Source organism: Rhea pennata, chromosome 6 (assembly GCF_028389875.1).
Source record: "Rhea pennata isolate bPtePen1 chromosome 6, bPtePen1.pri, whole genome shotgun sequence".
In the NCBI taxonomy this organism is placed as follows: domain Eukaryota; kingdom Metazoa; phylum Chordata; class Aves; order Rheiformes; family Rheidae; genus Rhea; species Rhea pennata.
The window spans coordinates 6985342-7006517 of record NC_084668.1 but is presented as its reverse complement, the minus strand read 5'-3'; the positions used below and the strand labels follow the sequence as shown (position 1 = coordinate 7006517).

General features: G+C 40.6%; 1 protein-coding gene across 1 annotated transcript in view; it reads left to right on the top strand.

The window, feature by feature from the left end:
* The window catches only part of THSD7B (thrombospondin type 1 domain containing 7B), a 257577-nt gene that overhangs the window by 162157 nt on the left and 74244 nt on the right, over positions 1 to 21176 (top strand). Inside the window, 2 exon segments of the mRNA XM_062578475.1 lie at positions 1976 to 2239; positions 18531 to 18709. Of these exon segments, the coding sequence (XP_062434459.1) occupies positions 1976 to 2239; positions 18531 to 18709 (443 nt within the window).

Sequence of the window (21176 nt, the reverse complement as noted above, 5' to 3'; positions counted from 1 at the left end):
AAAACTACTTCTTTCTAACGAGCCTGGAATGAATGTCACTTTTGCCCTCAAAATAGGCCTTTAATAGCAACTTTGTTAGAGGGAAGATTCCTACACAACAGATGGCAGGACAAATTGGAAAAAGTGTCATGTAAGTGTGAGGTTATTAGCATCCTTACTTGTATCTGATGTGCTTCACGTAATGGCAAAACTTAGAAACCATGCAGATGTAGCCAACTCCCAGATCCCACGTTTAGTAACGTGATGCAAAACACACCAGGCCTCTCTGCATACATCCTGATGGAGTTTTTGGTTTCCATCAGCTTGTCGAACATAAGATACTTTAAATGTCACTAGAGAGCTCTCAGTCTGTTTAGTCTTCTAGAAGACTTTCCTTGAAGTATGCAGACTCATACGTCTTGCACCTCATGTGAATTTGTTCATAAATATTTGCTATAATTTGGATATTAGAGAGGATAATCTGAGGAAGCTTCGGTGGGCTGCACGGAGCCCCCGAGGCAGGTTTTCCTGGGGGCTGCCTCAGTGCTCTGAAGCACCTTCTGCTGCTGGTGCAGATTTAGGCACACTAAGTTACATGCCTAAAATTTGGCTGTATAAATGCCTTTAGAGCTTGACTGTCATTGCACTGCTAGCTGAAAAGGGATGTCTACATTATTTGGGTTTCTTTGTTTTTGTTATTCCTTTCACTTTTCCTGGAACTCTGAAAATAAAATTTTGAAAGAACTACGGAGCTTGGAGGACAATGATATTAATGATCTACAATATGTGTCCTCTTTGGACATACACATGTATATACAAAAAGGCTTGTATTGATGGCAGGCAAGTTCCTGCTCCTCCAGACATGTGGTGGAATGATTTTATTGGTACAGGATTAGAAAAAGGGTTGTTTGTTTTTAATATCTCAATGTGTACAATGGCAAAGAGAAAATATTTCTTTTGACATTGCAACTTTAAAAACTTTTTGCCAAACTATTTTTAGACTGTCCAGAATCCCAAAGGAGCACTTTGAGGCTGTGATATAGATGGGGTTGTTACTAAAGATGGAGTCTCCTCTTCTGTGTGGATGCCAAATGAAAAGACATCCCTGAGTTCAGACAGCATAAAGATTACTCCATTTCACCTTGGCTAACCCATGGCAAAAACAGCACTGATTTTTCCTTTCAGAGTCTATACACAGACCAAAGGGTCTCCCTTGAGGGATTCAGGAGCAAGAATTCTGCTCTTTATCTTCTCTTGGTAGCTCTTTTGGTAGCTGGGACTTGCAGGAGATGTAGCTGTCCTCCAGGAGCAGGGTCTGGAGAGTCCAACTGCAAAGAGCTGTACTGCAGTTCCATTTATGTTCTTCTGCTTCCTGAAGTTCCCGAAGAGGAAAGATCTTTAAACACCCTTTTTAAAAAATCTGTTAAGGAATAGAGCAAAATAAAACATTAAACCAAATGTAACCATTGAAATGCTTTCTAGACCTAATAACTTTGTAAGGATTATCTTTTCTGTTTTCTTCAAAGTAGAGTTTTTGTGCAAAGTACATGTTTAATTTGTAAAGTAGCCTCAAAGAAGAAGTTTTGACTAATGTAGACTCCTTTGCAAGTTGCCCTAGCAACCATTGATTGCAAGGGGAATAGAGACAAGACAATCGATTTGTTTGCATCAGATAATTAGGGAAAAATGATATTGTATAAAACTACAAAGAATTTTCTCAGCAGACCGTTACTACAGTAAGACTTTGCACTTTGCTCGGTGTCCATCACGACAGAATTTCCAGGTTCTTTGGTAGCCCCTGGAGATAAATACATTGTCCTTGCACTCCAAAGCACTGGCAAGGGCTAATAGATGCTTCAGAAGCATTGCTGTATATTAACATTCAGATTGTCTTGGTTCTAATGTGTTGAATTCCTGCAAGTATAAATAATATGATGTGTTGTTATCAAAAGCAGCAGATGTTAAGCTAACGAGCAGATTTCTGTGGTTGGAACAGGGAGAAGCAGAAAGCGAGACAAATGCCAGAATACAGAAGTTTATCCTCAAGTTGAAACCGAGCTGTGCCCCTGTGAGATGTTTACATCCGAGCCCCATGGAAATTGGTCAGATTGTATTATTGAAGGAAGTAAACCAGAGCTGCAATTAGGAATGAGACTACATGGAGACACCAAAGAATGTGGAGAAGGTGTTCGACTCCGAGCTATCGCCTGTTACGATAAGACTGGCAGGCTTGTGGAACCATCTTACTGTAGCAGTTCTGGTAAGGGGATATTTAAGTGCCCAGCACATGCACGTAACCTGATCCTGAGCAGAATTACGTACTGAACAGTTCATGTTGTGCCCTGTCTTATGTGTGTACCTTTGTGCTTGCTGGATTGGAGCAGCTTTCACAAAGTAGCCATAAATGTTGAATGTGAGTCTTCTAATATCTTCTTGCAGTTCTTAGTACTAAGATTTTCTTCAGTTTAGTATAAGGATCTTCTGACATTCCCTACAATTGAAATTAAATAGAACAGTGCTGAACTTGGCTGTGCAAAGTCATGATACCAGATGGATTTCTTTTATTTGTATTAAAATCCCATAAAAGTATAAGCTAAATTAGAAGGAAAAGCTGTATGTCAATCAGCATTTTGTTTGCACATATATCCTATTTCACTTTTTAAAATTGTTGATGTATTTTTATTCCTTCTCACCAAATTTGCCATCCTTACAGTTGTTTCTAATATGGGAATTAGGAATTTGCTTGAGACAACCATGTTTAATTACAGAGGCTCTGTGATGTCCCTTCTGTCTCTCCTGCCAAGTACAAATGATTTTAGCAGTCAGTGGTCTCATCCTTGGAATTCTATATCAATCTCCAGCCTAGATTGATATGCAGCATATACCTCAGTTTCCAGGTTTGCTGAAGTTTTAGGCTGTGATTCTGTCCTTGCAGCTGCTTGAATTCTTATATTTAATCAAGTAGCCTACATCAAACAAAGCAGATGCCTTGGAGATAAGGCAGAAATGGAGCAGTGGGGCAGGAAATGTCATTTCATCTGGATATTCTCTTCTAGTCTCCATAATTTGCAGTTTATCAAAATCATTGCTCTAAATTGGTTTACAGACAACAACTCTTATCTTACCTTGGCTTCTGCAGGGCAAATGTGTACTTTTCCTGCAACCCACTGAAAACACTGATGCTCTCTCAAACTTCCAGTCAAAATGCCCAGGACACTACACAATGTCATATAATAGGTTGGCGGCCTGTTGGTGAGCTGTATGATCAGAGAAGGGAAATGGAGTTTCAGGTGGAGATTAATAAATCAAACAGGACCATGAAAGTTCCTGAGGAAGAGGGAGCAGAAAAAGTGGGGCTGCTCTGTGGAGGGTCTTCAGGATGAAGATCAGTTGCCTGAGCTGTATGTGATAAAAGAAAAAAAAAAGAAAAAAAAAAAAAAAAAAGAATGAAGTGATTCAACCCTATAGTGAATTCAGTGTGCAGCTGTTTATTACTGTTCCAGTTGGCTGCACTGATTCATAAAGCAGCTTTTTGTGGCTTGTGTTCAGCAATGTGCTGTTGTGCCAATTGATTATGCCTCTGTGTCCCGTGAAGGAGGAATACCATACCTTTCCCCCGCAACATGCCTTTTCTTCTGCAAAAAGGGAACTGCTGGGTTTTGAGAGTGGGTTTGTCTGTGCAGTGACTTGCTCTTTTGAAAAACTTGAGGCTTTTATTACAATTAAAAAGAGGAGCTCCTCTATGTGGGAGGCTTCTCTGAATAACCTTGAAGCCTGTTTTCTGTCAGTGATATTTATGTGGCATTTTTAATGGTCAGACTTCTCTTAGGGAGGTGGTTGAGAGTGGGATTCCAGCTCAAGAGGATTATTTTCTACTTTCTTGTTTTCACCTTATTACCTGATTAAAACGATTGTAACATGGCCCTGACACAGAGTCCATAGTGGAAGTTACAGAGGTGGTCAGTAACGTAAAGCAGAGCCCTTCGTATGCGCTCCCTCTACAGTCTACTTCCAGAGTACTCCTAAGCCCCTCAGGTTTGGAGGTGGGAGGGCAATGAGTGGTGAGATGTTCCTACCTTCTTGCTGCCCATGGAACATTCCCCCAAGGGTGAACCAGCCAGCCAGAGTTTAATATTAAAGACGTTCAGGCTCTTGCTCTCCCAAAACAGAGAATCTGATTAAATAAACGCATTCAGGATAGTCTTGTAATAAGTCACACTTGATGTCAGCCTGGTGCAGTAAGACATGGACCTTGCAGAGCCAGAGCATCCAATGGAGCTCTTGATTATCCCGTGGCAGGGATCCACTAAAACCTTCCCTCATTTGAATCCCTTGCCTCTACAGGTGACTGAGGTCTGTTGTTTCTCCTACTTGCTGCCCTGTGTTGGGCACCTTCTGCCCTCTGCAAGGCGAGCAGGGAAGCAGCTTTGCCTTGCTCTCCCAAGCGCACAGGTTTTTCTGTAGCTTTGGGCCTACCGAGCAGAGGGACATAGGCTCCCTGGCCATCGTTTGGGACCTGCCTCCAAACCGCATTATTTCAGTGAAGATATAACCAATATTTACAGTCACCAGAGCTGGAAGCTTTCAAAACGCACTTCTGAACACATTATTCAATTAGCAATAGAAAGAAATCATTATCCAATTAATAATTAGCAGAATGTTGTTCAACCATAATAGAGAAGAGCAAATCACAGAAGCATGCAAAATTGCTGAGCCCTGAGAAATTACTCAAGACAGAGTTTTCTAAGTAACTCTATTTGGCCTGCTCACAATTAATATCAGATGACCTTTTGATGTTTGCTAGCTGATTATATCTAATTAAGCCATCACCTTATTTATTGAATGCTAATTGCTCTGATATTTAGGCATTGTTCTTGCTTTATGGCAGGTAAGCATGTTCCTCTTCTCTTTCTTTTAGGTCTCCTGGCCTCTCTTTGTTTCCTGCCCTTTTCTTTTTGCAGGACAGGGCTCTTCCTTTCTTTCTCTTGAACCAGGACAAAAGGGAGAAATTCTGAGCCTTACAACTCAGTCCTTTGCTGAGTCCTTTCAAAGACATTTAAAAAATGTAGAAAGACAGACTTCAGTGTTACAAACCTTGCCTTAAAAATTAGATTTAGGTTTGTCCCAGGCTTGATAATGCTGTGAGCCCAAAGTACATGGCAGTAAGAACAGTCAGTTTGTAGCTTTTCTAGAGAGCAAACTTTGGTCTCTTACCTTCCCTCAGCAGTGGGGAATAATATTTATATGTGTAATTACCACATACAGAGGTCCAAAGGCAATGAAGACAAAAGCATTTCAGCTTTGCCTTAGTAAACATTTGCTGTTAGCTTGCCTGTTCTTCTACAGTTTCTGATGTTGGCTGCTGTCAGAGCCTGAATACGGAGTAGACGGACCTTTGGCCTGACTCAGTGCTGCTGAGCACGCTAGGTAGGTGCACGGGTCACGCTTTGTCCAATTTACCCTTCTTGGGGTAGCTCATGAACATTAGGTATGATAAGTTTAAAAATAAAAATCCTAGGTCTTTCTGAGTTTTATTGCTTTCTGCACCAAAATTTTCTCTGATATCCAGAAAAAAACAAAGTAGCCTTCTTTATATGACTAGCTTTTGTGATAACTGTACTAGTTTATTTTAGTGGTGTCATTGATTTTATTTAGTAAGCTCAAGAAACAAGTGACCTGCCATTTCAAAATCATGTTGATTATTTTTTTCTGGAGTTGGTTCACAGTCCTTTTCCTTCCTTTAATTTGGAAATGCAATTATGAAATTATGGATAGAGGTATATGTCTCCAGCCAAATGTGCTTTGCCTCAATTAGTCTTCTCATTAGAAGACTGAATTGTCTTGTGTTCAGTTCTCCACTGGTCCAGAGGGCCAGGGGAATTAGCCACATGCTTGTTGACTGATGGAGCATCCTCTCTGGATGTGAAAACTGTCCCGTTAATTGCAATTTGCTCACTTCTCTCAATCTGTCATTCTCAGTTTCTGGTACTATTTTGAATTTCCAACTCCTTTGTTTTGAATTATTTCGTGCAGTTCCCTTTCCTCTCATTTTTTTGTGCTATGCCAACAGGGTATTTCATAATCTTAGAAGAACATAGGGTGCCTCATCTGTTCCAAATCAAAGGCTGGAGATTTCCATGTTCTTACACAGAGGTTCTCCTTTTGATCTGATGATGAATTCATGGAAGGCAAGAACTTAAGAACTGTGCTTATGCTATTCAGATTCTGCCTTTCTTGCAACAACATGAACCTGGAAGAAAGACACAACAGACGTAGACCTTGGCTTTAAATCATGGAGCAGTTAGCTGTAACTTACAGTCACCTTAAAAGACTTCAATTGTCTCTAAATTTATGAGGGGCATGGCAGGGATGTTAATACACCTCTTTATTCATGGCAGCAAAATGTTAGGTTGTTATGTGGTTGTTTGCAGCTGTTCAAATTAAAGAGGATAGAGGATGTGCAGAAGGCTTCCCAACATCTCTGCTAGTGCAGGGACATCACTCGCTTCTTCCCAGTCCGTTTGCTGGACTTGGAAGGGTGGGATTAGCAGACAGAGGCACCAGGAGGACTTAAGAGTTTTGATGACGTAAAAGCTGAGAGTTTCTGACGTTGCAGTAGGAAGGCCCACCCCGTGAAGCACAGCAGACCAGCATTTACCACGAGTGCCAGTGCTTCTTCCTTCCTGATTAACCATGTCCCTAATGTTGAGAGATTTAGGGAAGTATGTAAAGGTCATGGATCAGGAATTTCAACTCTGCTGCTTAAAACCATGTAGTATCAAGTCTCATGAAGCTTGATTTTCCAAAAGGTCAGCACACAGTGGTACTGTATTTCTATTCAGGGCATTCCTATGGGCTTTACGCTCCCTTACTTGAAAATCCTGGCCACCCACTTAATTGAAATTCCCTGCCCTTAACCTGAGAGTTAACATAAGAGCCCACTCTAAAACTCTGTGTTTGAATTCCTGCACTCTCTAACTCTCAGTCTTTTATCTTTTTGGTTATATGAAAGCAAGCGTTCCTTCAATTCTGAAGCAATACCTGTAATTGTAGTATTTAGCAAAATTACTTTTTTCCAGCTAGAAGGAGGAGGATGCTAAAAGCGTGCAAGTTAAAAGAGGAAGAGTTATTTTAGGAGACTATGAGACATTTTCAGGTAGCTTTTAATCACTAGACTTTAATATTATTTCTGCAAAATTATAGTTATATAGCTCAAAAATCTATAAGCATAAATTGATACATTAAAGAAATGTGATCCAAGTCTATCCTGCACTGATAGCATACTTACCTTCTATACACAGCAACAGATTTAGAAAAAAAAATGGAAAAGCTACGTTGAATAGATGCTGTATATTTTTGAAAGTGTATCTGTTTTGACATTTACTGTGGTATAGATTTTTTCGTATATGGTCAATATTATTTTGAAAAATGAGATTGTTGCAGAATTCTCTGATTTTGCTTTGAAAGTTTTCTGAAATAGAAACTTTTCTGAGCATTTTTTTAATCTCATTTCACCTGTGCTTTTGAAAATATTTTTAAGCGTTGAGTTTTATTCTTAAACTAAATGAAGCTGGATGTTGTAATTTCATATTTCCCCCCACAAACCATTAATTCCAAAAAATGTCATAAACACCACGCTACAAACAACCTACAAGTGAGGCAGTTCGCTGCCTTCTTTCTTTCCTGCCAAAAATGAGCAAAGCTGCCCGTGCTCATCTCTCCCCATCTCTAGACCGTACCGTAGGAGCCTCAGCATGCCTCCTCTGCCCCAAAAGTGTGGGAGTAATGCATGGTTGCAGCACTGTCGGTTGAAGGTTATATATAGGCCCACTCTTCAGCCTCTCCTGCACCTCCTCTGCTTGCCATGTCTGCTTATTTAAATATTACAAAACTGCTGTTTCTCTCTTGTGGTTCCTTCTGTGTCTGTCTGTGGGATTTCTCTCGATGGCCTATTTATTATAAATAAGCTATAGGAGTATTAAGAGACAAAACTACAATTAAAAATATACCAAACTTATCGCTAGCATTTCCCTGCGCACATCCACATGTATAAATATGAATGACTGTATTATTTATGAGAACAAAGCCTTTTAGAGGCTTTTGGAGGAAAGAAGTTCCAGCTGAAAATTAACCTCTTTGTGCACCAGGGCTTAATCTTTCCTGCCAGTCTGCTCACCTTGCGAGGGGGTCGAGGCTGGCTCTGGATCGCAGGCCGCTGAGGCACATTTCCAGGTGCAGGACCGGCCTGTTCGGCTCATGTGTCCCTGCTTCAGGATTCCTCAAAGCTGCTGTCCCTGATAACCACTTGCCCACTATCTCATAGCTACATAACTTCTAAATTTAGCCCTGAAATCCCAGCTGAGTTTTCCTCTGGACCTCTCAGACATTTCTATGCATTTCCTTGAGTGCAAAGTGACACTCTTCATTATAGCTGTGGTTGCCCATGAAGTTATAAGCAGAGCTAGAGCTTTTAAAGGATCTTCCCTCTGTTTCTTGTATGGCTAAGGGTTTTTACATATTGCTCTCCTAACAGGGCTTAAAGAACTCTTTTTTCCTACCTTTTCCTTTCCTTTATTCCAAAGTCTACTTGCAGTATGAAAATTTGGCTTATTTCCTGGATGTTAAAAGAATTCTGAAATGGAATTGGATCAGGGAAGCAACTGTTCAGACCTTGCTGTTGCTGTGTTTTCTCTGGCAAAACAATCAAAGGTAAAAAGCCATCAAAGAGCCTTATTTCTAAATGGGTCAAACAGGTTATCAAAGCAGCTTATTTAAAACAAGGTCAGACTTCCCTGGAGGCGTTAATACACAGGAATGCACATTCACCAGATCTTTATCTTCTTACAGAGAGCAAGCACGCCTCTTTCAAGAAAATATTTAAAGGGTTAGCTGTACGAGCAGCATCCTCTGTAGCTGCCGCATTTTGTCGTAATGATGTGTGTTGGTGTTCCTCGACTAAATATAAATCTTCACAGCATATCTTTTCTTCCCTCTTTCTTGCATGCGTTTTGCGGCGTTCTGTGAAGTGACCCTCTGGAACAGGCGGCAGTGCGGGGCTGTGAGAAGGAATGACTTTTTACTAACCTCCCTATTCACTTTCCGACGGTTTAATATGACATTTTCCAGGATCCTGAATTCTCGTTGCTACTCCTTGGCACAGCAGCTTGCTCTAAGGTGAATTATGCTGCGGACTTTCAGAGTGCGCTCTGGCCACGTGCTTGTCCCGCTTGTTTGGTAGAAATGGGGGGCAACGTGACCCTCGTGGAGGCACACGTGTGGAGCAGCCAATACACCGTGAGCCTTCGCTTACCGAGCCGCCTTCGCTCCTGTCCGCGCCCTTGGTTTCTCTTATTAAACTCCATTAGTTTTTCTGTTCTTTGACAGATTGATTTAAGCCCTTCAGTGATGGGCTCAGTGATGAGCAGGACTCTCAGGTAAATAAATGGATGGCAAATCAGTGTTTTTTAAATGCAAAGTCACAGTTTTGTGTCACCAGTGTTGGGGAGCCCTGTGCCAGCTGGACTAGTAGAGATTCTGATTCGTTCCACATAGTGTTAAGGATTTCAGGTCTAACATATCCTGAAAGTCTTTTGAAGCAAAGTCATCTGTTTCTGCATGTGTGGAACAAGAGTCCTGCGAAAATAAGAATTCAACATTTTGCATGTGGACCAGTGTCTGAATAAAAGGAGCAATAATGAGTTTGCTGGTGTACTGCACACAGCAACAAAACCAGCATGAAGAGAAGAAATGGATGAGTAGAGGGTATCTTTTAAGCTGCTTGATATAGTTTGGTTGATAAAGTAGTCTGAGCAACCAACTCAGAAACATAATACTGTCTGAATTTGGAAGATTTGAAGAAATGGTCCTGAATTAGGAAAAATAGACACAATTAAACTTCAGCTCAATTTATTTTAAGGATTCTCAAAATTATACTGATCAGTAACTGAGAATTTACCCTTCCTTAGTCTGTTCCTGGGTCTGAGATGTATTTGGAAATCTCCCTCTTCTCCCTGTTTCATAAGTGGGGAGGGTGTAAATGAAATCACTAAAAGTGTAGTTTGCAAGACTTCTGATCTCCCTCGCTAAAGACAGATTCTCTCTGTGAAATCTTGGATCTCATTAATGTTTGGTAACATGGAAAAGCAACCATCAAAAATCGTAGCCATTAACATGATTGCATCTCTTTTGGCCTCAGTCTGAACTTACTGGCCAGGAAGGTCTCCAGCAGAAAAAATTGAAGTACTCAACCCCAGTGCTCAAAATCGTGCTGCAAAAGTGAAACAAAAAATCTGTGAGGAAGTTATCTACGCTCTTTGCTGGGCCCTGGCTACATCACAGAAATGTCCTGCTTCCATGCAAGTGTTTTTCATCATCTGAACGAGCTCTACTCTTCTCCCAGTGCACATGTCTAAGCTGTGGAAAATCAGGAGGACTTTTCCCTTTCTTAAAACACAGTGTTGCCTTTGGTATCTTTTAAAGTGCATCTTTATTTAAGGAAGTCAGATATGTTTATATGCCTGCCTCTGTACCAAGGTGATCTAGGGAAACGCCTTATCATTGCAGGCTAGACATCATGCTAAAACACCCTCCACAAAATCGCTCTCAACACTGGTCCTCTTGGTAGCTATCTGTGACACTCAGAAAAGAGCTTGCAAATTTTCCTAATGGTTAGTGGCATCTTGAAATAGTGTGAGTATAATTAAAGTACGTACTTGGGTTTCTCATTTAGCATCAATGAGACAAGAAGGAATTAAGGCAGTGTATTGATTTAAATGTATTGATCTGCGAGGTCACCATATCACCGGAGGATTTTTGCCTCCTGTGAAAGCGGGAAGGGGAAGCTGCAGAAGGCTGTGCTGCCACCAAAGCTCTTCAGTGCCTTTTCGGTATTTGGTTGACCTGTTCTTAAACAGAGGCCCTTACACTCATTAATGTATCTCACGATTGTAAATTAAAGACCTGGGAACATGAAGAGAACCCAAGGAGAGAGATTTCATTTTTCCTGATTTTGAGCCATTCAGCCTGAGCCATTTCTGCTGCTGCCTCTTTAGTGCACTGAGACTACTTAAAATCTTAACAAGAATGAAAAACGAAGTTCATAAAATGTAAAAACACCTGAGGTGTTTTATGCTAGTCATTAAGATTAAGCCCAAGAACCAAAGACTAGTGAAGTACCTGAAGCATTTATGACTGCCAGTCCAGCAGGATATTCTACCTCATAGTCATTTTTTCCTGTTTAAAGGAAAAAAAAAAAAAAAAAAAAAAAAGCTTTTCTTCACATTGTTTTGAACCTCGTTGCTTGTATTTACTACATGACGTCTAATTGCTTTGATTGTGTTCCTTTTCTTTTGCAAAATCATTTGTATTTTTTTTTCTGATACAGTAGCTGTATCATAGCCCAAAATATTTGTTAATTATCAGGATACATGGGATTGCCTTAGCACTTCTCATCCTGTGAAAAGGAAATCATGTAATTATTGTTGGAGTTAAGTCATCCAAATGCAGCTTGTCCGTGTCTTGGGGTCCTAACTTGGCAGCCGATATGAGCTGGCATATTGTGTTGACAATGTCTAGCTTTGCATGCTCAGAAACTGGCAGAATGATATTCTCAGTGGAGGGCCCCAAACTCTGAAATTGAGTTTCTGTGTGTGTGCCAACAGAGCCTGAAACCATTGACTTTCAAGCCATATATGATTTACTGATGGGGGAGGTATTTTTGGTTGCCATTTGGCGACAATTTTCTCCCAGTGATGGACTCCTGGCTCTGGAAGATACTTCCCGTGTGGTCCGAATAGCCCAAATCTATATTGATGCTCAGAACATGCTGCAAGTACACCTATTTTTTGCAGCTACTCTGGAATTGGGCCTTTGAGAGAAGTCAGATGTGTGAGAAAGAAGGGAATTTGACGTTCTGTAGACAATTTAATTTCGTTTTCACAATGTATTGCAGAAGCCTTGTTTTATTATATAAATATAATAATAATAAACAAGGATTATCTCAGTTCCTTTATTAAAAATATCTTCTTTGCTATGGAGTGAATAGCCTGTAAGAACATATAGGCTAAACAATTTGTAAATAGAAAGAGTACTACCATAATAAAGTGGAGTGGGATGAGTTTCTTTCCTAATATTCAGAGGATGAAGATATTGATAAAGAAAATACTAACTACTCGATTTTGTTGGGATAGAAGGTATGATTTTTCCCAGCTGTAGGGTGAGAAACAGTAAAAATCATAAGAAAACACAGCAGAGCTCCTATCCTAACTGACACTGATCCCAGTGTATGATTTTTGTATTTGAATAAGGAAGAATTAGTTAAAAATGTTCACTGGAGGGGCTACAGTGATTTCACCATGGTTTTGTCCTCTAGAGTATGGGTGGTCGCTTGTGGCTGGCAAATCCTGTGAAAACCATCTACCAGGACAATGCCCTAAGATTACCTAGCCTGGTAAATGAAAGCTGGCACAAACTTCCTTAGTTTGTCAGCCAGCAGCTGGGCCAACCGTTCACGTGGGGAAGGACCTCTCAGAGAAGGGGAATGATTTCCAGACATATATTAGGAATTGGGTTCCCGACGGATTCCTATGGTGGATTTCTTGCTGTTTGCATGAGAAGTTCCAGATGAGAAGAAAGTGCAGTGTAAAGTCCTATTTATTTCCTGTCAGAAGAGTCTTTCTTCTCCAGAAGAGTTCTCAGTTTGTTTCACAATATATTTTGTGGAATGTGTTAATTAATGGAGATTTTAGAGTTTAGCTAAAAGGTTAAATCTGTCAACTATCATAGTTTACATTTAAGCCAAAATTAAGTGTAAACTTGCAATTTCTTTAAGGAAGAAAACTGTGATGCAAAATCAAAAGAAATTAGGAATCATAATGCAAAGTCAGCGTCAACATAACCGCCTCATCTAGATTTAAAAAGGCTGTGAAATTGAAAAGTAAAAGCAACTTTCGTGTGAATTTCATTAACAATAATGATGAGTTAAACTTACCGGTATTTTTATAAGTACTCTCTGGTCTATTTAGAATCTCTAATCACTCTCCTACAACATAAGGAGAGCAAAAGCAAGCAGGAATAGATTAGGTGGTCCATTATTTCAGCATTGCAAAATATTTGATGTGAAAGATATTCTTGTTGGTTTTTCTGGTTGTGTTTATGTTCATTATATTATCTCTTAAGTTTCCCAGCTGGCAAGCTAATAACGTATAAAACACCTCAAATGACTGCATACTAAAGAAAAAAAGGAGTAAGCATTTATTCTGTAGCCATACTGGATTATTTTCAGATGCAGCTGATGTTGCTGCCAACTTTAAGACTCCCAGACTTGCTTAGATCACTTAAGTTGTACACACTTGTACACCTAGGCTACTTCCACGTTTACACCCTTGAACCAACCCCAGAAGACCTTAGAAGGAAGTCAATACACTGTGTAATGCTAACGGCGGTGTGGTGGCCGTGGCAGAGGCAGCCCACTCGCTGAAGGTATGCTTGGTCAGTGAGCGATGCTGAGGTGCTGGAGATAACCATGGGGTTTGTTTCATAGAAGATCCAAGAGCTGCCAGTGGAGCAGAGTGTGGGTCCTGCACGGTGTGGTCCACTGGGGCTTAGCAATGAGATCTGAGCTGTTAGACTTCCAGGACTGCAGAGATTCTCCAGTGTTGCTCTATATACTTCACATTCAGTTACCAAAAGAATGTGAATATTATTTGCAAAATGAATCAATCTTTTTTACCACTTACCTTTGGTCTGTGTAATTAAGGAATGGCTCTTTGATGACAATATTGGCTCTTGTGCTCCCTCATTTATTTTTTAAAGGGGGACCTCTTTTATCCTATGGGCTTTGAGGGAAATTAGTTGTGTTATTACTAGTGGCAGATGGAGTGACATGCAGAATTTTCCATTTCTTAGTTGTGACCTTGAATTTTATGAAGCACCCAAGGTTTACAAACAAGGGTAGAGCTGCTAGAAGTTGGTTAATTGAAATGATGAAATATGCTAGAGTGACTACAACTGAGTTCAAAGCCAATTCAATTAGAAGTGCATCTGTTTCCAGAGCTGCTGAAAAAATGTTCATTTTCAAATTGCTTTTAAGTCAGCCACTTGAAATCCCTTTGGCATGTTTTTTTAATGCTGTGTGGACCTCTCAGGTTTGCCATTTGGAAGTGCAACAATCGGGTGGATGTCAGTGTCTTACGTTAGGTTGTAAGCCTATTAATTGCTGCCTTCTCCCAACACGATCCCTAGGGTGAATATGCAGTGGGATGCAGAAAGACACTGCAGCCCCTCACTGGCTTTGCCAGGTGTGCTATGTACTGCGCCTCTTGCAGTTTACAAAGAAACTGGGCTACTGCAAAACTGCCCACCAATGCTGCAGTCCTCAGTGCGTAGGTGTTTCTTCTTGCAGTTCCTAGAATTGGACAAATACTCCAGATGTGGCCTCACCAGGGCTGAGTAGAAGGCGAGGATCACCTCCCTCGACCTGCTGGCAACACTCTTCCTAATGCACCCGAAGATACCATAGGCCTTCTTGGCCACAAGGGCACATTGCTGGCTCATGGTCAATTTGTCATCTACCAGCACTCCCAGGTCCTTCTCTGCAGAGCTGCTTTCCAGAAGGTCAGCCCCCAGTCTGTACTGGTGCATTCATCCCTAGGTGCAGGATCCTGCACTTACCCTTGTTGAACTGCATGAGGTTCCTTTCTGCCCAGCTCTCCAGCCTCTCTCTGAAAGGCAGCACAGCCTTCTGGTGCATCAGCCACTCCTCCCAGTTTTGGATCATCAGCAGACTTGCTGAGGAGGCACTCTGTCCCTTCATCCAGGTCATTGATGAATACATTGAACAAGGCTGGACCCAGTACTGACCTCTGGGGAATGCCACTAGCTACAGCTCTCCAACTAAACACACCACTGATGACAACCCTCTGAGCTCTGCCTTTCAGCTGGTTCTCAATCCACCTTACTGTCCACTCATCTAATCTGCACTTCCTGAGTGCTTACCTGTAAGGACATTATGGGAGACAGTGTCAAAAGTCGTGATGAAGTCAAGGTAGACCACATCCACTGCTCTCCCCTCATCTACCCAGCTAGTCATTCCATCGTAAAAGCCTATCAGATTGGTTAAACATGATTTCCCTTGGTGAAACCATGCTGACTACTCTTGATCACCTTGTTTTCCTCCACATGCTTAGAGAAGACATTCAGGATGAGCTGCTCTGTCATCTTTCCAGGGATGGAGGTGAGGCAGACTGGTCTGTAATTTCCTGGGTCCTCCTTCTTGCCCTTTTTGAAGATTGGAATGACACTGGCTTTCTTCCAGTCCTCAGGCACCTTCCCTGTTCTCCATGACCTTTCAAAGATGATGGAGAGTGGCCTAGCAGTAACATCCACCAATTCCCTCAGAAATTGTGGGTGCATCCCATCGGGTCCCTGGATTTCTGGATTTCCAGTTTGCTTAAATGATCTCTAACCCAATCCTTGTTGACCAAGGGAAAGTCTTTCTTTCTGCAGACTTTCTCTCTTGTGTTCAGGCTCTGGGATTCCTGAGGGCTGGCCTTAGCAGTAAAAATATCCATAAAGACGTTATACGTCTATGCAGAGCTAATTTGTCACATAAAGATTTTTACAGAAATTTTTTTATTGAATGAAATCTTTGATCGTGAGGTCCTCAGCACAGGCTTAATCTCGAGCGGTTAATGGAGCAAATAATGGCAGCTTACAAGAAGAGCTTGAAAGAAAGTTATCTTCCCATTTTGCTTCTGTAGTATTGTTCAGTGTAGAGAATTGGTTTCTTTTGGACGGTAATATAATTTATTGCTCTCTTAGCAGACCATTATTTATTTATAAATAATATAATTTATAAATATGGGTGAGGAAACTCGAAATATAATAAGTTGGCCTCTTAGCACCAGGAAGCCTGCAGAAATTATGTGGTTTGCTGAGGAATGCCCCAGCACTTCCCTGGGATGAAGTAGAACAACTCTCTTCAGTTTTACTAACTATAACTCTTATTTCCTCTTTCTTACCTTTCTTCTTTCTTGTATTTCTTTTTTTATTACAAATGTAGGTCTTTACCTACCAAGAGGCTTAGCCCATTTTGCCTTCGCTGATGAGTTGATAACCCCTCTGTCTAATCCTACTTTGAAACAAGGCACTTTTTTGTTTCTGTTGAGAGTTAATTACCTAGGTTGTCACACGGCCCAGGGAAAAATGATATTTCATATGGTGGTGGAATATAACTCTTTGGAGAACTGCCTGAGAAATGCTTCTCATAAATCTATCATGAGAAAATTTCTTTTACTTATCATAATGTATTGTGAATTGCTTTGAGTGGCAACCTGAGCAGCTGGAATAGAGTATTAGTAGGATATTGAAAGTTTCATTTTAGTAAATGTGAGTCTATTTTGAAATATGGGTATATGGGTGTGCACATGGATAATCTCATTTAGATAAGAATACAAAAGTTGCTAAGTTGAAATATCTCAAGAAACGTAAACAACACTGTAGTGGATTGGGTAGGAAATAACTAAGATATCTAATGCCAGCGCTTTAGAGCTGCACAAGAAAAGGCAGCTCAACCCAGAGAGATACGAGGTAGCAAAGTAAAACAGAGCACATTGTACAGGGTTAATTATACAGCTTTAGGAAAGAGTTACAGCATGCGTCACTGTGGAAAAATTATTGTAGCTGTCAGACTACTGGGTGGCTGCTGTAAAAGGAAAGGTAACCGAATCCTGACGCAAAGCAAAGGAGGAGAAGAAAAAGAGCATCATGTAACAGAAGGAGGAACGGTTGTTGTTTCTAGCATTTTTTTCAAGTCACTGTTCACAACACCAGCTTTGTTATTTGTTACGCTTGCAGGAGGAGGATAGTTGGATAGTTTCCTGGGGGAAAACTTCCCTGAAAATACCTTCAGCAAGGCAGCGTGCTGCTGCTTTGGCTCGATGTTTGGGTGTAACGCAGTCTCGGTCCTGCGTAGGCAGCTGGTTAGCACATTGCAGTGTTAGAAAAGATCAGCTGCAGGACGGAATAATTTCCATGCCTCGGCTTTGGTGTTTCCCGGCTGTTCAGGGCTATTGTCAGTGGGCTGGGGAAGGAAACTGCTTCTGTCTTTCCCAGCTGCTGTAGGGTTGTTCCCCACAATCTTAACAGAGCGTGGGGGAAATTCTTCTTAAAAGCATAATGGAATTAGCTAGTTTGGTATTCTATAGGTAAGGAATATACAGGGGAGTGTAAGTGGGATGAAAACCACCTGAAAAGAAAGGGCATAAAAATGAGAAATATCAGAAATTTGGTAGGGATGAAATCCAGTTATTTCCATGATCATAATTATCAGAGCTGTCAGAGGGGCTAAGCCTTTTGTAATAAAGGCTGATCTTAGCAGCCAGTGACTTTCATGCTCGAACATGATACCTCTATTTTGTTTATATTGAAATAGTACATACAGATGTGACAACCAGGTAATAGAAATTCAAGGAGAATGAACGTAGCATAGTAAGAAGGAATGCTTGGAAACTGCTGAGCACTCCTGACCAAATCAGTAATTCCCTTGTGACCCTGAGTGTTACGGGCACCCTCTTCTCTACCTTTCTGCCTGCGGGAAGCTTAACGGCCAGTGCTGGCCTACGGATCATCTCTCTTCCACGCACCACTTTCCAAGCTTGTTGGTGGGGATGTGCCTGTATGGAGGAATTATCCTTTTACCCTGGGATGCTCTGTTGAGTGTTAATCCCGTAGGGTATTGGCCCCTGCAGACGTCTGCTAGTCTGATTTTAAGGCAAGATTTTAGAAAGTTATTTCTGAAACCCATAATAGGCAAAATAGTTGTAGAGATAGCTAATGAGAAGTACCAGAGTAGAGAGGCAATAATGCTTCACCTGCTTCTCCCAGGAGCAACTCCCACGCTGCGCCCAGCTGAGAAGGAGCCCGGCTCCTGCGTGTCCTCCCTCCCTGGGCTGAGTTTGCAGCAATGACATCCTCAGACTAGCAGCTCACGCGAGCTTTCGTTCCCAGCCTTCACCTGGGCATGGCTGGGAGATACTTCCGTTCAAATCCTTCCTCCTCCCAGGTGCCTTTTCCTCTGACGAGGGGCCAGGGTGCAAGTCCAGTGCGCCTTCCCTGCGCTGGGAGCAGCTCGTGCTCCTCCAGGACGTGAGGGCCCTTGCTGTGGCCAGGCCTCTCCGTTCCCTGCTAGACTGCCGGAGTAACCTGCCAACAGGTGCCAAATTTATTACGGACTAATTCTTGTAGGGACAATAATTACTGCCAAGTGGCTACTACCAGTTTCACAGCAGTTACTTTTTGTCAATGTGTTTTTTACATTGATTTTATGATTCCCTTTGTAAAGATCATTGAACTAAAACAATAAGAAATTATTTTCAGTCACTGCTATTTTTTACAAATAATAACAGAATCTTTTGTCAGGAAAGCACTGGAAGACCTGAAGATCTTTTCTTCTTGAAAAAGTTATCTCTGTATGTTGATTATACACATTGTAGTGAGACTTTAGAGGATAGAAGTGGCTTTGATTAAAATATCTTCTTCAATTTTTGGTTTAGGTTACATTGAAGAATCTTGCACGGTTCCTTGTCCCTTTGATTGCAAGTTGAGTGATTGGTCTAGCTGGGCCCCTTGCAGCTCGTCCTGTGGAACAGGAGTGAGGATCCGCTCGCGGTGGCTCAAGGAGAAGCCGTACAATGGAGGTCGTCCCTGCCCAAAACTGGACCTCAGGAATCAGGTGAGCTGCATTGCATAGCCAGGAGAAATCTCACGGTGGTTGTTGTACTTTTAGTTGTCATCACAAAGTTCTGTGCTGGTGGAGAAAGTAAAAACACAAGAATAATTATGAAAGTGGCTCATCAAATTTAATTTTGATATTCTTCCAAGCCAAAGTTACAATTATTATTTGAACTCTTCCATGTCTGCTCATGTATCTTAGGATAATCTGATATAAATGTTTTGATTACATCTGTTTTGATACCTTAAAGATCTGGTGTCCTTTGGATTTTCGTGAGTATTTTAAAAGATACAGTTATATCTTACTGTTTGAAATTTTTTGAAGTCTTCCTAACTGTTCTGACTGCAATACGGTTTTTCAGTGTATGTTAATACAAATGCATATGTATATGACATTATCTTATTTTGGATAGAAATTCCCGTAACTGAAAATAAAAAGCACAGTATTTTTCCAGAAAATTTGGTAATGTTGTACGAAGAAAGGATATTTTTTACATAATATGTCACCAGAATATAACAACAATGCCTCTTTTCATTTCTTCCAGAAAAAAATAATACTAAAATCATTCAGTACTGCTATGAAGTTGTTCTGTGTTTCCGTTAGTATCGGGGTCAGGCCCTGATAGGTGCAGTTATTGGTGTAGCCCACACAAACTGCTTATAAATTGCACCAGAAACCTGTGTCTGGATGAAAGCCTGAAGTGGAAGTGAAGCACATCCATTGCTCCTCTGAGTGCCATATCCCTTCAGTCTAACGTCCATAGACCGTACTTTCCCTGTTACTTAAATCAGTCCTTCTTATGAGCCGTTCTTGCTATTTTTTATTATTGCAGTATAAAATCTCAGCCCTGTCCTGACTGGATGTTAGTGTCTCATGTATTATACAAATGATAAATGCTCTGAATCAATGTCCTTTTATCATCCAACTACTGCTTAAGTGTCTCGTTTGGACCATGATGTTTCTTTTTGACTTGTACGTTGTTTGTGTGGTCAAAATTTGAGCATTAGAGGCTGGAATTAGAATACATTTTCTTTGCAAACTGGATTTGCTGCATTTAAATGTCTGTTTTATTCTTCAGCACCAATGATCCCTGGGATCCCAGGGTAGGAAAGGGTTTTGTAAGACAGTCCTAGAACTTCTTGAGGATTGAGAGGAAGATGCTTGTGTAACAGCAAAATTTGACCTGGAACACTTTATTTCTTATCTAAGAGAGATTTTTTTTTCTCTCTCAGAGAACAGGAACCCCAGACAAATAATCTCCCCTCAATGGAGTGTAAACATCTGAAAACTCAGATGTCTTGGGATATTTTGAAAGTCTTTCTCTCTGTCTGAGACTGTGGTTACTGCAAGAACACTCATTAAATATGTATCGACTAAAATAACACCATGCACATATTCCCTCCAACAGTAATCTCTGTATGTTCAATATTGGAGTATCTCATCAGAGGAAAATAATTTCTAAATTGTTATTCTAAAGAAAAAAATCAACATGTATTTAGATAATTCTATATATATTTCTATAAAACTGTTTTCCTATGTTTACTGGTTAATTCTACACACTAATTAGCATTGATGAAGTACTGTTTGGTTTTGCATATTCTTTTTTGCAGATTCAACTATCAAAATTATTGATAATAGGACAGCAAGTGTCATGCACAAGGGACGCCATATATATATATTTTTTTGAGTATATATATGAAAATATGTTGTGTAATGTATATAAAAGGTCTTTAAAAGTAGTCATACAGAGATTAGTGTAATGGCTTGCAGGTGTTTGAGCTGGCAGCACTAGTTATTTACCTTGCAACTGCTAAGCAGCAGTCACGTCCGGGGATGCAGGACCACTTCCAACACCTGATTTTGAACTTGCTTAATTTTTTCTCGCAGTTCATCTTTTTCATGGGAGAAACTTGTTAAATTCTTTTTATTGCTTATTGCTATTCAAAATTTGTAGGCAGTAGCCTAACTTAGAAGCAACAGGGACCAAGAAAATATAAAACTGCAGTAAAGTGTATGTTGTCCCTACCTCAGCGCTTTTCCTAATAGATCAGGCAGATCACCAAAGCAGCGAAATGAAATCCCACAGTAAGTCGTATGGTAACAATAAGCTCCCTTGTAATGAAAAGATACTGGAGTTTGTTACCCGTAGACACAGCAGACTACTGCTATTAAAAGTAAACTTACTGCTATAAAGTTTTGCCTATTCCCACACATATTATATTTGCTAATTTCAAAACCCTTTCAGAAGATATTAAAGGAAAGAAATTGTTTAACGCTGGAAATTGCTTCTTTGTAAGGTTTATCAGTGCACAGTCCTCGCAAAACGCCATGGCTGTTATTAATATAAATGTGCTTGGTGCTTTTTGCCTCCTTTCCAGGAACACAAGACTTGACGTAAAACCTATTGAATTCATTAGAGGATTTCCTATTGTGTGCTTTAGTAGTGACACCTTAGAATTGCATTAAG